The 15173-nt window shown below is 44.5% G+C and overlaps 1 protein-coding gene across 2 annotated transcripts in view; it reads left to right on the forward strand.

The window, feature by feature from the left end:
* The window catches only part of Rtl9 (retrotransposon Gag like 9), a 58856-nt gene that overhangs the window by 42352 nt on the left and 1331 nt on the right, over positions 1-15173 (forward strand). The window contains exons 3-4 of one of the 2 annotated variants that reach the window (XM_031368837.1): positions 4344-4489; positions 10695-14755. In XM_031368837.1, coding sequence (XP_031224697.1) covers positions 10769-14755 — 3987 coding nt within the window. In that variant the 5' untranslated portion in view covers positions 4344-4489; positions 10695-10768. Of the gene's footprint in view, positions 1-4335; positions 4490-10694; positions 14756-15173 lie in introns of both variants that reach the window. The other variant, XM_031368838.1, reaches the window with a different exon arrangement.

Here is a 15173-nt window from a genome sequence, read left to right on the forward strand (position 1 = left end):
AAAAAAAAACATAGAGAGGCAAAGGGATGCTACTAAGGGTAGAATAAATGAGAATAGTTTTTAGTTTTTCAGGAGATCCCTGAGTGGTAGCTGCTACCTATATCAATATGCCTACTGCAACATTAGGATGTACTAGGGTACTAGACAGGATGGGCTTCATGTTTAGTGCTCCAAATTGCTTCTGCTTTTAAGTCACATGGCTTTGGGAAGGGTTCTTGCTATTTTGGAGTTAGCTTGATTTTCCCATCTGCTGAGTAGGTATACAAACTAGTCATAATAAATGTTTTGTAGTTCCAAATTTGGGGGGCTTTTGTAAAGCAATTTGGTGCATAAAATATATACTAACCAATACCTGATAATGGAATCTGGGAGAGTACCTTGTGAAAATACATCAATATTTCAAAATGGGATAAATAGCTTAGTATCAGTCAGTCCAGGACCAATTTTGCTACCAAATGAGCTTGCCACAAAATGTTAGCTTTCAGGAACTTTTCAGATGTCAGAGAGGCACATAAGGAAATTCACCAGGGTAGAAATGAATAGAAAGCTGGACCTGATGGAACAGGCCTGCCTATAGGAACTCTGGAGACTAAGGTAGAAGGATCTCAAGTTCTAGGCTAGCCTGGACAACTTAGCCAGACTCTGATTCAGGGTTGGGGATTTTTATGTTATATATGTATATGTATATGTATAGGTATAGGTATAGGTATAGGTATAGGTATAGGTATTGGTATAGGTATTGGTATAGGTATAGGTATATGGTGTATATGTACTAGATAGATATTTAATGCTCTTAATGTTTCAGCTAGTCAGCCAGTGTTGTAAGTATGTATTTACTCACTTAGTTAGCCCAATATGTCTTTGAGTTGGGTGATATTATTATCACCCCCATTTTACAGATGAGGGAAAAAAAAGTCAGAGTTGGGAAACTTGCCCAGAGTCCCAAAGCAAGGTAAAGAACAAAGTGGAGATTTCACCCGGCTTGGGATTCAGAATGTGTGGTCTTTATTATTTTATCCACTTAATCCAAGGGACTCAAATGGGGTTTTAGAAACCCACAAGGGGGGTTAGTGATGTAGCTCAGTGGATAAACATGCCTGCTCTGAAGCCTGACAGCTCTGGTCCCGTCCCTAGGACCCATGTGCTAGAAGGACAGAATAAACTCTCCCAAGTTATGTAACGGAAAAAAAAAAGCCTTCCAGGGGCCAAGTAGGTCACCATGAGAAAGGAAAGGTGGCTGGGAGGATACAGTGAGCTCATGCCTCATCCACAAGCAACAGCCTTCTCCGTCCCAGCTGATGCTTGTCCGGGTGGAATGAGGATCTAAATCGTTTTTTTGTTTTCCCCAGAGAAGCCAGAAATCCAGGGTTTTTATGGGAAATCGCCTGACTTTTAAGTGTTGGCAACTAATTAAAAATGTTAAAAAACATTGTGTGGGTCAAATAAAATCTGTCTGCAGTCTGGATCTAGCTTGTGGCTGCCAGTCTGTAAACTCTGCAAAGAGGAAATGGACGTGAAAGTGCTTTGGAAACTGAAAAAACGTGTTCTAGAAACAGGTCTCTTTTTAGGGTTAAGTTTTTCCCCTTCTTAGCTGTGGTCTAGTTTTTTCTAGTTGTTTTTTTTTTTTTTTTTTTTTTTTAACTGCTGTTTCTGGCCTGGTGGAGATGAAAAGTTGGAATTAAAAAGAGACTTCAGTTAACTTGAATGCCTCATTACTTTGGCAGGCTGGATAAATGAGAAGCCTAGGTGTACTGGACGGGCTAAGCCTCAGAATTCCTGCCACACCCACGGGCCCCTTCTAAGGAGTTTCTATCCACAGACCCTAGCTGAGGAAAGCAGCAGTTTCTTATGAATAGGTGGCTATGTTTGGTACCACGTGATTCTGCTCCCCCCACCCCGGAGCTGATTGAGCAGGGAATGGGCACCTGATCCACGAGCAAACATTCTATAGGCTGGCAAGCAGCCTATAATGGAACCAGCGATGACAACTTCACCCAACGAGCACAACTTGGACCAATGAGAATCTCTCTCTTGGGGAGTTTGAATACCAGACCTCAAAAGAGTGAGTGAGCAGTTTGGCAACAGAGCAGAAGCTGAGCCGAGAGGAGGCAGGCTGCAGAGTTTGTGAAGACACAACGAAGGGAGCTTCAATTCATGTGCCAGATACTCTATATATGTTGTTTTCTTTAGAGCTCTTAAAGAGGTATGAGATAGGTCTGGGATTATTCAGAATAATTGAGAAGTGACTAGAAGTACTGGGGTTCCAGCTCAGGCTTGTATGATGGTACAATCAGAGACATGGCCTATCTGGCCTGCCTCACACTTGTAATCCCAGCATGTAGAATAGTGAGGCAGTAGGATCATCATGAGTTTGAGGCCAGCCTGGGCTACATAACAAAACTTCGTGTTAAAAAAACACACACACACACATATCCACATCCCATCCTCAATCAGAGCAATGGTCCTTAAGCTCAAGGGATTTGAGAATCATGGGTTAAACTGCACATTTCTTGGTCTCACTTCTTATTTCCTAATTCTGACTCTTGAAAATGGAGCCCCTCTTCCCATTGAATGAATGTGCATTTTTCTAGTCCTCCTCTGGGGAGATGGACGCACAGGCTCTGCACTAGTCATTTGTCTTGAGAAATGCAGTTTTAGAGGACGTAGCAAGCAAGTGTACTGTGGGGTGATCATCTTCAGAAACAAGTCAATAGACATAGTCAAATTGCAATTTAAGAGCATTTAGAAAGGGGGCTGCCTCTGCAAATAGGAGACATTAGTCTCTCCTCTCTGCTTATCAAGGGACTGTCCAGTGACATGGATCATTTAAAAGCTGAGGGCAGGTATGGGCTGGTTGCTCAGCCATTGTGTAGAGTAAGAGATCTGTTCAGAGAGGAGGGCTCAGAGAGGAGGGCTCGTAGCGAGCATCTGGTGTGTAAGGCTTTTTACGTGAGAAGCACAAACTGCTGGAACTTAGTAAACTGGCAACAAAGAACATGAGAGAAAATGACCAAATGCAGACAGACATATTGTAAACCATGGGACTTCAAATGTAAACCTTTCTGCTAGGCTTCTCAACTCTAGAAAAGCTGTGTAAGAATTCCCATCAGTGCCTTTATTTACAGCATATGTAAAACGTGCAACAGGAGAGGAGTCCAGCTAGAGAAACCCTTCTAGAACTAGCCCCCCAGCTCTGGGAACTGGTATCTTTTTTTTTTTTTGCCTGTTTTGTATTCTGCTTTTAGAAAGTCGACCCCGGGAAGACAAGTAATAGTTTGAAGGTTGCTTGGAGATCATCAGGTCAGAAACTAATTTGTGGTGTAAATGCTTAATGGCATTAGGCACTTACTTGTCCAAGGGAGCTGTATGGTCCAAGGGGTAGCACAGGGCAAATGTCTTGGCCAAGTTCCGCCTCAGCAGGGCTTTCCTTCCTACTTGGCAACTTTTCTTTCTGTGACTTGTTCCTGTGGATACGTTCTTTATCTATGCTTATGTCCTTACGTAGGCTAAGGTCAAATTCTTCTCTTCTCTCCTGGCCAGAAAGACTACCTATCTTACAGGTATTGGATCTTATATACGTTGATGTTTTAACTGAGTGCCTCCCTAAAGCAGGTCCTTGGACAAGTTCCCATCCCCCAGGAATATTACAGCAGTGTGTCCTGCCCCCCCCCCCCAGGAGAAAGCCTGAGGACTGTGTCGTAAATGACTTGTAAAAAGGAGACAAATGTATTGTGTTGAAAGGACTGTCTTTTATTCTGAGATTATTTCCTTTTCTTGTGGTGTCTTAAAGAAAGCCCTTTCTCTTTAGGAAATGATAATTTGGGGTTGTTTTGTTTCTTAATGCCTTTTCTTGAAGAAAAGAAAATAGAGTAGCCCAATGTCAGTCCCCCAATTTTGGGGCTTTGCAATCGCTATAAATAGTCTGGGAGCCTGGTCTCATTTGTAGAGTCCTGTGAGTACCTCCAGGTACCTCCTGATGCCACTTACATCGTAAGTGCTTATAAATTACCTGCTTCATAATCTGCAGCAGAATCTCTCTAAGGATTGACATCAAGCTTGCAGCTCTGGAGTTTACAGAACACCGGTATGTAGTTTCCTTATTTAAGAAAATTGGGACACTGCCCATTTGCAGTCCTCTCATATCCCCCCTGTTCTCTCTGATTCCACAGATCCTTTAGGACGGTACCTAATGTAAGGCAGTTCCGTTTTTGCTCTTCTTATAATGTTCTTTTCCCTATAGAGTTGGACATGCGTGTACATGCTGTTTGGGGGAATTTGCAGCGCATCCGATGAAAGCATAATTCCCAACTAACAGTCAAATCCTTTTCTTTGGAGCTACCCAGAACACACCTACCCTCTCTTCCATATGACAGCCCTTCAGAGACTTGAAGACAGTGTGTGACTCTCCTGTGAGCTAAGAGTACTGGCTGAGTCAGACCAACTCGAGTGACAAGCCCAGCTTCACTCCCTCTCAGCTGTAAGAGCCAAGGTAAGTACTGCATTTTAATTTCTCTCCACTTCTGTTCTGTAGCTGATTTCTAAAATGGGGGCAACTCCTGCACTTTATTCGTATTTTGTACAATGAAAACAATGTAATGTTTAGCACAGTGCCTGGCATAGCAAGAACTTAGTGAATGCTAGCCATTCTCTACCACTTCATTTACAGAGAACCGGGTGGGCATTTCAAGTGTCAAAGCTGATGGAGAACAAAATTGTGTGTGTGTGTGTGTGTGTGTGTGTGTGTGTACTTCTCTCCTGAATGATGGGGGAAGGTAGAATACCCCAAACTAGAGGCTGATCTTTAAGCTTCTCTGTTTTCAGGTAACTGGGTATGTGTTCAGTAGAGCTGGGGGAGATATTATTGGGAATCTAGAGGCAGGCTTATTTTCAACAGCTGGGAAGCTATTTGTTGACATATTGAACAGTCTCTTGTTTATTCTTATTTCCCCAAGCAGCTAGCCATGCAGTCCCCCAAACTCAATTACCTCTGGCAAGGCGGCAGGAGCTCAACATCTAGGTGTATTGATCAGTGCAGACTGGGTGGGATGTGAGGGATTTGAGAGCTGTTAAGCAGCAATTTCTGGACTTTTCCTGCCTTAGGAGGCCCTCCTTTTCTGTGCTCCTAGAGACTTTTTAATAAAGCAGAAGTCTATGCCCCAATGGGCCAAGCATGCAAGAGCCCTCTCTCATTAGGCTTCTTGGAGGCAAACTGATGAGAATTGTCACAGTGGACTAGAACATGAAAGCCCGGAGTGGCAAGAATGGTTTTCTAACTGTAGCTTTTTGCATACACTGGGCTTTATCTCCTCCTCCTCCTCCTCCTCCTCCTCCTCTTCCTCCTCCTTCTTCTTTTTGCTAGCAATTGTATGATATAAACTCTGAATGCCATTGCAAGTAGAGAAAGTTTGGAAGGAGACACACCCAACTCTGGGCAGACAGAGCAGTGGGACTTGCGGGGAAACAGGGTGGAGTAGTCTCAGGACTCTTATCTGGACTCTGATTTCAAGTTTTTAATCCTAGGAAAAAATTCCTAGATTACTTGCATATTAAACCCCGATAAAAGTTAGAAGTATTTTTTTTAAAAAATATAAACAAAGAAAAACTGGATAATAGCAAGCCACCGGAGATATGATTTTAGAGGTCACTTTGGAAGGGGAAGGGCCCAAGTAGTGCAATTGCTAGGCTTGTTGGGGGAGAAAGTTTGCTTGTGAGGGAATTTTGGGGGATCCCTAGGGAGTACATGCAGAGGACTGGGAAGGGTTAGACATAGACCCATAGGGAATCAGTCATGTTTAAAAATGGAAACTAATTTTTGTTTCTTTTCTTTGCAAATAAATATAGTGGAACGACTTTAGACAAATGAGAAACTGTAGGTATGAAAAATGAAAATAAAAATGCCACTTGAGTCTGGTTACTGCTAATATTTAGATATGCTCTTCTAGACTGATTTTTGGGAGGGGGAAATATAATTTCATAAAGTATTATTAAAATATGTACATTTAAAACAATTGTGGTTTTCTTCTTTTGAGATACCCTCAGTTTTTGAGGTGGCCTCCAATTTTTAACACTCCTCCCCCCCCCAATTCAGCCTTCTGAGTTCTGGGATTGGAAATGTGTACAACCCCACACAGTACAGAAACAGACACATTTATTTTATTATAAAAGGATCTTGTAATTAAGCTCACATTAGATTTTAACTCTTAATAGATGTGTTAGGGGCTGCTAAATTGTACCGTGACTCATTTAGTCATTAAGCAATTGCGTTCTAACATCAGGTATTGAGTTTATTTTCTACTTTTTGTTCTCAAAGACAGCGGAACTGTGTAGCTGGGTGACATTTGGAATGCTGGCTAGCATCTCTGTGCTTTTAAGTTCTCATCTGGATAATGGAAGCTGATAATAGCACCTGCCTTATTCATAAAGATGCTTTTTATGAAATCAAATAAGTAAAATGTTTAGTACAGTACCTGACTCAGTAATTGTTAACTCTAATCATTAGGTACAGTAGTAATAGTAACAGTGGTTTTAATGAAGCCATTATTAAAATAATGGGTTTTCCTTTTAAATATTTATTATTATTATTATCATTGCTATTATTGGTGTGTGTGTAGTGTAAATACAGGAATTTATGTTTCCATGGAGCACATATGGGGGTCTGAGGACAACTTTTGAGGTTGATTCTTTCGCTCTTCCTTGGGTTCTAGAGATTGAGCTCAGCCTTGTGTCATATGTGTTTGTGTAGCCTGCTGAGCCTTCTCGTGAACCTTAGAATGGGTTTTCTATGACTGTTTTTCTGGTTTTCTTCTTATCCAGGGGAGACTGATTAGAAACTTTGCTTTGGAGCAGTGAACTCTAGTCCAGCAGAACTGTGCACATTTGTGTGTGTGGGGGGGGTCTGGTTACTTGTTTGGTTACTGACAAAATTTCTGATAGAAGCAACTTAAGAGGACTATTCACAGTTCTACATATCAACATGTGGAAGGCATGGTGGTTGGGCATCACTAGCCCACAACATGCTGAGTGGGCAGTCCCTAACATCTGGATGAATCAGGAAATGGAGAGCAAGACTAGAAAGACAGCAGAGCTCAGCTCCAAAGCCCACCACCAGTGTCCTAGATTCCCAGCTAGGCTCCATGTCCTAAATGCTCATAATCTTCTAAAACAGCCTTACCAGCCAGTGACTAGGTATTCAAACACATAAACACGTGCAGGAACATTTCACGTTTAAACAATAACACCTGTGGAAGCCCAGCTTTATTATCAACAGACTGAGAGATACAAACCTCAAGCAAAGGGTAATTTTATAGAGCAAATGACATAAGGCTTCTGAAGCTCTTAGCATAATTTTTGACTTATGAAAAGAATATTCAAGGCAAGGAATTACTAGGACTGCCATTACTGTCACCATGGCTACTACTAAAATTTAACCACTTGTGGCAAGAAAGTTTCCTTGCTTGATGGGGTAGAGATCCAGAGTACAACATTTTGAGTATTTCTAACTTTGAACAGAAAAATGATTTCAGAAGCAAATTGATCAGGGCTCAAACTCATGTTTTCCTATTAAAACTAGTTCTATGACCTTGGTCATAGGAACTTTTTCAAGCTTGTTTACTTATTTGTAAAACGAGAATGGCATCAGTGCCCACCTTCCACATGTTGCTGGGAAGCCTGAATAATGTGATGTGTATCTAGTACTTAGTCCACAGGTTTGTTTACTCTCTGCTGCTTATTATGAGTTGCTGTTGGTTGATCATTTTTTTTAAATGACTCTAACAACAAATTCTTAGTCCATAAACCCAAGCTGCCTTGAACTTTATTTGAAGGCTGTGAGTATCTAGAATGCAATGGCCAATTCTGACGCTAGAGTCAATGGACACTTAAGTGATACCAATGTAAAACTCTGGAGTGGGCCTGGGTGTGTTTCCCAGTAGCAGATTGCTTGGGTAACATGTACATGGCCCTGGGTTGCATCTTCAGAATTGAAAGAAAAATAAAAGAGAAGGGGAGGGTGAGAGTAACAGAGGTAGAGGCAGAGGCAGAGGGATGAAGAGAGGAAGAGAGAGAGAGAGAAGGAGAGGGAGAAAAGGAAGACAGGGAGAGAAGGTGAGAGAGAGAGGGGGAGAGGGGGATAGAAAGGGAGAGAGAGAACTCTGGTAACTATTCTACGTTTCTACTATGACCTCATGCCCTCCTTCCATTACTGTCTTCAGTAATACACGCTTCACCTTTATTTATATGAGAGACATCCTCACTGTGTATGCTCAAGTCTAACATTCTTGCCATCTGTTTGAAACCTATTGAGCCTCATGTTGAATCCTAGCTTTGCAGAATGGACACTGGCCACCAGATTTCTCTCTTTCTTTGTCACTGGGGCATAATGGCTTTTAGAAGTGCACACAACTATGGGTGGCTATTAAGGTATTTACTTTCCAGCCCCCACCACCCAGTCTCTTCCCACCCTGCTTTACCCATGAACCTCCTTGAGTTTCACGGATGTTACTTCTCTGGATCCTCAGTCCCAGTCCTTACCTCTAACACTGAGCCAGTACTTCTTGGTCTGGCCAGCTGCCTTGTCTAGGATCCAGAGTAGCTGTCTGTGCCTGGCTGGTTGCAGAGAGCATGCACGTTTCATTTCCAGAGTGAGGACACTGTCTGGTTCATCTCTTTCGTTGTGATGGTCTCTTGTCTTTGGGGTAGCCAGAGGTGGGCATAGTGGTGTGAAGCTGGTGGTATTATTGGAGGCAAGGGGCAAAGGGGTGGGACTGCAGAGGCCAAGAGCTAAAGTAGAGCTTCTGGAGGGCTGACAAGGGAAAGGCGGCCAGAGGCAAATGTCAGAGCCTATATAGAGGCAGGAATCTGGGACCTGAGAGCCAGAGCATGCACTAGCAAGTCAAGAGCATTGGGGCGGGTGGGCGGGCCAGCAGGCTGGCTGGCGGGCAAGAGGTGGGGGTGTGGCAGGGGATAGCTAAGGGAGATTGCAGAGAACAGCTGCTAGCATTGGGCCTTGCTGTAATGAACTGGCACAGGGTATAAGTCAATTGGACAGACCAAAAGAGCTACAGTGGAAAGGACACTATGACTCTTTTCTGTCACTGGTAAGGTAAGATCTTTCTGAGTTGTGACTCGTGGAAAATTGTGCTATGCACAGGGATTAATTGATGGCGAAAGGTGGAATTGCAGGATTGATTTCTTTTGGGCTCATCTTTTTCATGGCATGAATTATGATTAGGGTAACTGAAGTGTTAGCAAGACTCTAGTATTCTTTTATGATGCCTTACCTTAGAGTTTCCTAGTCAATGGGATTGAGGATGGGAAGAAGTGAATCCTTACAGCTTATTAGTGAGGAGTAGGGGGCTGAAGAATTGGATGGGACTGAGAGTCTCTCAAACCACACACAAATGTTCAAAGTTTTGTGAGTCTTCACTCTCCTAGAGGATTGCCAAGAGTCTCTGAGGGGTCACTGTGTAGACCAGATGTTACAAGGCAGGTACAGTGCCTAGCAGAACTACCAGCGAGTGCAAGTAATGCCAACTGTTATGGAGGCACAAAGCCTTGAAGTTGATGCTTTCTTTGACATTGCCCCAAAGTAGCCAGTCTTCTTTTTGGGGGCCATGATCAGGGTACAGAGACACATTAATCGTATGGGATGTGTCTACATGGGTCTCCATCTGTGTGCCTGAGCACTCCCTTTGTGGCTGCTTATGGAAACAGGTCAGAGAGGTGAGGCTATGAGAGTGACCAGCCCCCTTTCAGGTCAACAGGAGAATTTGAAATTTCTGCATACTGGACAATAAGCTGCCAGTGATCTCTAGGCTAGGATGTCAGACACACAACTGCATGCAACACTGGGGATGCCAAAAGAGCAAGTAACTCCAAGGAAAGGGTGGGGAGGGAAAAGATACAGTATTACCATCACAGTGTTCCTATTTTAGCTGCATCTTTTGTTAATCTTAGAAGACAGGTACAACAGGCATAATACTACTACTTAAGGTCCTAATAGAACCAGGCTTGCAATATCATGCACATGACAGGCTGTTTAAAATTCTGTACAGTTAAAGTTCTCTATCATCCACACACCTAGTATGTAAGCAATAAATAAGATTGTAGTGGTGGCTGCTATTAATGATGATGATGATAATATTAAGCAAGACTTTCCTTTGGAATGCTATTCTTAGTCATTGATCAGATGCATGTGCTACATTTCCTGAGAAAGACATTAATGTGTATCATACTAGTAAAATCTGGGTTAAACCATTGGTAGGATTCAATGATCATTAGGAACTAATAATTATCATGGAGTAAAGGGCTCTTTCATTTCTGCCTTCCAGTACCTAGGTTAACTTGATTTTGAAGAACATAGGCAAAGAACCTGAATGTCTTGTAATTGGCCAGAAGGTGGCACTGCTGACTCATTTGAGACAGGGCTTCCCTGGCTCTAGAGCCCGCTATTTGCATTTATAAACATGAAAGCTGTGCTGTGTAACTGGGTACGGGTTGGTTTAAAAAAGGATAGAGGTTAGAGGGATAGTTGCTTCAGCTTTGGGGATATTTGTTTGTTGCTATATAGTTTCTTTAAACTGATAGACCTACCTTCAAAGCCATGTATATGAGAACTCAAAAGCAGGCCTCTATGAATCATTGGAATATATTCCTGAAATTGGCTTTTGACCTTTAAACTTTTCTCTTGTTTACAGATTTCATTGATTTGTGGGTTTCATCAGCCCCTCTGATGTCAACACGTTAGAGTCCGCAACCCTGCCTTGTAGTCATGGCAGATATGTCAATACCATTACATTCACTACGATTCAGCAATATGATGAAGGAGGAAAATAGTGACCCTCAAAACAGAGGGGCAACTTTCTCCAGACCAGTGACAGAGACCAGAGCAGAGGTTCAAATCCTGCATTCACAGTTGCAGTTGCCTGTTGTCTCAACTTCAGCTTCAGATCCTGAAGGGACATCTACACAGCTGATGACATCGCCAGCCTTTGACAGTCTGTCCACACCTCTCATGGGAGCACCACACTCTGGGACATTGTCCCCACCACTGATGTCAGCCTCAGACTCTGGGACAATGTCCCCACTGCTAATGCCAGCCTCAGATTCGGGAACACTGTCCCCACTTCTAATGCCAGTCTCAGACTCTGGGACACTGTCTCCCCTGCTAATGCCAACCTCAGATTCGGGAACACTGTCCCCGCTGTTGTCTACTTCAGACTATGGGTTAATGTCCCCAGGGATGATGTCAATTCCAGACTTTGGGACAATGTCATCACTCATGGCAGCCCCAGATTCTGCAGAGATATCACCATTGGCAATGCCAATTCCATCCTCTGGAGTGATAACTGCACCTATAATGAGCACTTCATCCTCTGAGGCATCATTAATGCTAGGATCAGATCCTGGTGAGATGTCCCCACTCCTGATTCCAGATATGAACCCCGGAGTGACGGCCACACCACCAATAACAGCTCCCGGCTCAGAAGCAATGTCCCCATTGCAAATTACAGATGAGGACACAGAAGCGATGTCCAAAGTGCTAATGACTGCTCTAGCTTCAGGAGAGATATCATCACTGCTAATGTCAGGCACAGACTCTGAAGCGATATCCTCTCTGATCATGTCAGCCCTAGCTTCTGGAGAAACAGCAACCCAGTCAACAAATCCTCAAGACTCTGAAGGGATACCCACTGTGCTCATGTCAGGCTCGGACTCTGAGGTCATGTCTTCACTGCCTATGCCAGTTTCTGGCTCTGGAGCAATGCCTACGCCACTCTTGTCAATCCCAGATGCTGGAGAAATAACCACATTACCAAAGCCGGTCCCAGATGCTGAGGCAATGTCCCCACTGTTAATGACAGCCCTCACCTCTACAGGGATGCCCAGTCAACTGATGTCAGCACCTGGTTCTGGAGTGATGTCCCCAGATACAGCACAAAATATCAACTCTGAGGCCATGTCTGCTCCACCAATAAGAGTTGCAACCACTGGATTGATGTCCACACTACCCATGAGAGCTTCTGATGCAGCGGCAACACCCATACAGCTAATGAGAGTCCCTGCCTCTGCAAATATGTCTACATCACAAAAGACAGTTCCAGTCTCTGGATCAATGTCCACTCCACTGATGGCTGTCACAAGCCCTGGAGCAATGTTCACAGAACAAATGCCAAGCACAGCCTCCGGTACAATGTCTACACATTTAACAATGCCTCAAACACCTGGAATGATGCCCATAGGTTTTATGAAGGCCACATCGAATGGAGCCACTTCTGCACAGCAAATGAGATGTTCAACTTCTGGGATGATGTCCACCCAGCCAGTTTTAGCTACAGCCTCTGAAATAATGTCTGTGTTACAATCAACAGTCCCAACCTCTGGGTCAGTGTCCACACAGAAAACGCGAGCTCCTGTCTCTGGACCAATGTCTACAGCCCAAATAAGAACCACAGCCTCAGGGTTGACATCTACACCACAAATGAGAGCCACAGCCTCTGGAACAATGTCTATCCCACTAATGACAGCCAAAACCTCTGGATCAGCATCCACACCGTTAATGAGAGAGACAGCCTCGGGACTGATATCCGTGCCACAGATGAGAGCTCCAGGCTCTGGAGCATTGTCCAAGCCACTAACGACATCCAAAGCTTCTGGAATGTTCATGCAGCAAATGACAACTGCAGCTTTTGGAGCAACGCCTACATCACTAATGAGAGACACGGCTTCTGGAGGTCTGTCCATGCCACAGATGACAGATTCGGCCTCAGGAGGCATGGCCGCGCTGCTAACAAGAGCCACAGCTTCTGGAGCAACCTCTACATCACAGATGACAGCCACCACCTCTGGAGGCATGTCCATGCCTCAGACAAGACTCTCAGGTCCTGGAGCAACATCCACACCACTAATGAGAGTCACAGCCTCTGAGAAGATGCCTAGTAAGACAATGAACATTCAAGACTCTGGAGGGGTGTCCACACCGCTCGTGAGGCCTGTTGCCTTGGGAGGGATGCAAATGAGATCCAAGGGCTCTGGAACAATGTCCACACCCCTATTGAGAACCTCGGACTCATCAGAGATGTCTATGTTGCTTACAAAAGCCCCATCCTCCGGAGAGAGGCCTCTGATACTAACAAGACCTCCAGCTTCTGCAGAGATAGCTCCCCTTCTGAGAACCCCAGTTTATGGGACAATATCTGCTCCCCACATGACAACCACAGCCTCAGGAGTGATGAGCATGGCACCTATGAAGACTTCTGTCCCTGCATCAGAGTCGACGACTCCCCTGAGACCCACAGATTCAGGAGTGATGTCCACACCACTGATGAGAACACCAGCTTCTAGAGCGAAGTCCAGACCACAAATGGGCACAGCTTGTGGAGACACGTGTCCATTCCCAGTGCGAGCTCCAGCCACTGCAGGGATCTCTCCATCACCAGGCAGATCACCAGCCTCTTCCACCATGTCTACACTACTTAGGAGACCCTCTGATGGAGCTGTGACTGCAGAGTTAGAGAGAGTTCTAGGCCCTGCACAATTGGCAGCTATGACCCCGGGAGAGATGTCCAAGCCACTGATGAGGGCTTCAGCCCCTGGAACCACACCCATGCCTTTGGTGTCCCCCATGACTTCTGGAGAGATGTCTGTGCCACTAATGAAAACTATGCCTTCTGGGACAATGCCAACTCTACAAACCAAAGTCATGAGCTCTAGAGGTACATCCTTACCACAGCCAATAAATGCAGCTTCTGGGGGAATAGCTAATCCCTCACTGAGAGCCCCAGCCTCTGGAGCAGCATCTACACCATTTATGAGAGTCTCGGGTTCAGGAATGATGTCCACACCACTACTGAGGGCTACAGCCTCAGGAGGGATGTCCGTGCCACAAATGGCAGCTCCGACCTCTGGAGATACATCTTCACCACTAATGAGGTCCCCTGTACCTGGAATAATGTCCACACCACAAACAGCCTTTGGAATGACACCCACTCTGAATGTCAAAGCCACAGACTCGGGAGAGGCATTTACCTCTCACACCAGAGTCACAGCCCCTGGATCAAAGAGCACACCACACATGACCAACACAGCTCCTGAAATGAAGGCCCCCCCACCAAATGAAGTACCATCCTTTGGTATGTTGACCCCAGCACTCTGTTACCTCTTAGAAGAGCAAGAAGCAGCCCGGGGCTCATCCTCTATGGAGGAAGATGCAGAGGAGATTGACGAGGAGAAACAAATGAAGGGGTTTTTAGATGATTCTGAGAAAATGGCATTTCTGGTGTCTCTTCATCTGGGAGCAGCAGAGAGGTGGTCCATCTTGCAGATGGCGGTAGGAAATCCCATCTCCAGTGAAAATAAAGCTTTCTTGAAAAGGTCGCAGGGCTTATATGACTCCCTGTCTGAGATAGACATCCTAAGTGCTGTTCTTTGCCATCCGAAGCAGGGCAAAAAGTCAGTAAGGCAGTATGCCACTGACTTCCTGCTGCTGGCTCGACATTTGTCTTGGTCTGATGCCATTCTACGGACCAGGTTTCTGGAAGGACTCTCAGAAGCTGTTACAACCAAAATGGGCCGTCTCTTCCTGAAGGTGGCTGGTAGCCTAAAGGAGCTGATAGATAGGTCTCTGTATACTGAGTGCCAGCTGGCTGAAGAGAAGGATTCTTCAGGCAACTCAAATCAAGTTGTGCCAACATCCTGTAAGCGGAACAATGAGGAGGCCATGGAGAATGAACCGGGCTCTCAGCAACAGACTGAGGAGGTAATCAGGGGGACATTTGCTCATGGTTTCTGGGTAGAAAAATGAAGTAGCAATGAGGGGTTAACACCCATAGTTTTTTCAAGTAGAGTTAAGGAAGAGGCAAGGAGGACTTACTGAGTTCCTAGACCATAAGAGTCCAATGTAGAATTCTACCAGTAAGAATGGGTATGAAGTTATTTTGCTTCTATTAGCCATTTGCAGAAACAATGTCTGGTTCAGGTTACTGAAGGGGCTTCAGATCATAAGGAAACAGTAGACTCAATCCCAACTCTCTATCGCAAATCCAGTTCTAAGAGAAAGAGAGCATCTTTTTTATGGACTGAGTTCTACTTATAGCCACATGTGTTGTAGATGCGAGTCACTAGGAGACTTCATTAACTTAGCACTTGGCCACACTTTTTTTTTTTTTTTTTTTTTT

Source organism: Mastomys coucha, chromosome X (assembly GCF_008632895.1).
Source record: "Mastomys coucha isolate ucsf_1 chromosome X, UCSF_Mcou_1, whole genome shotgun sequence".
NCBI lineage: Eukaryota > Metazoa > Chordata > Mammalia > Rodentia > Muridae > Mastomys > Mastomys coucha.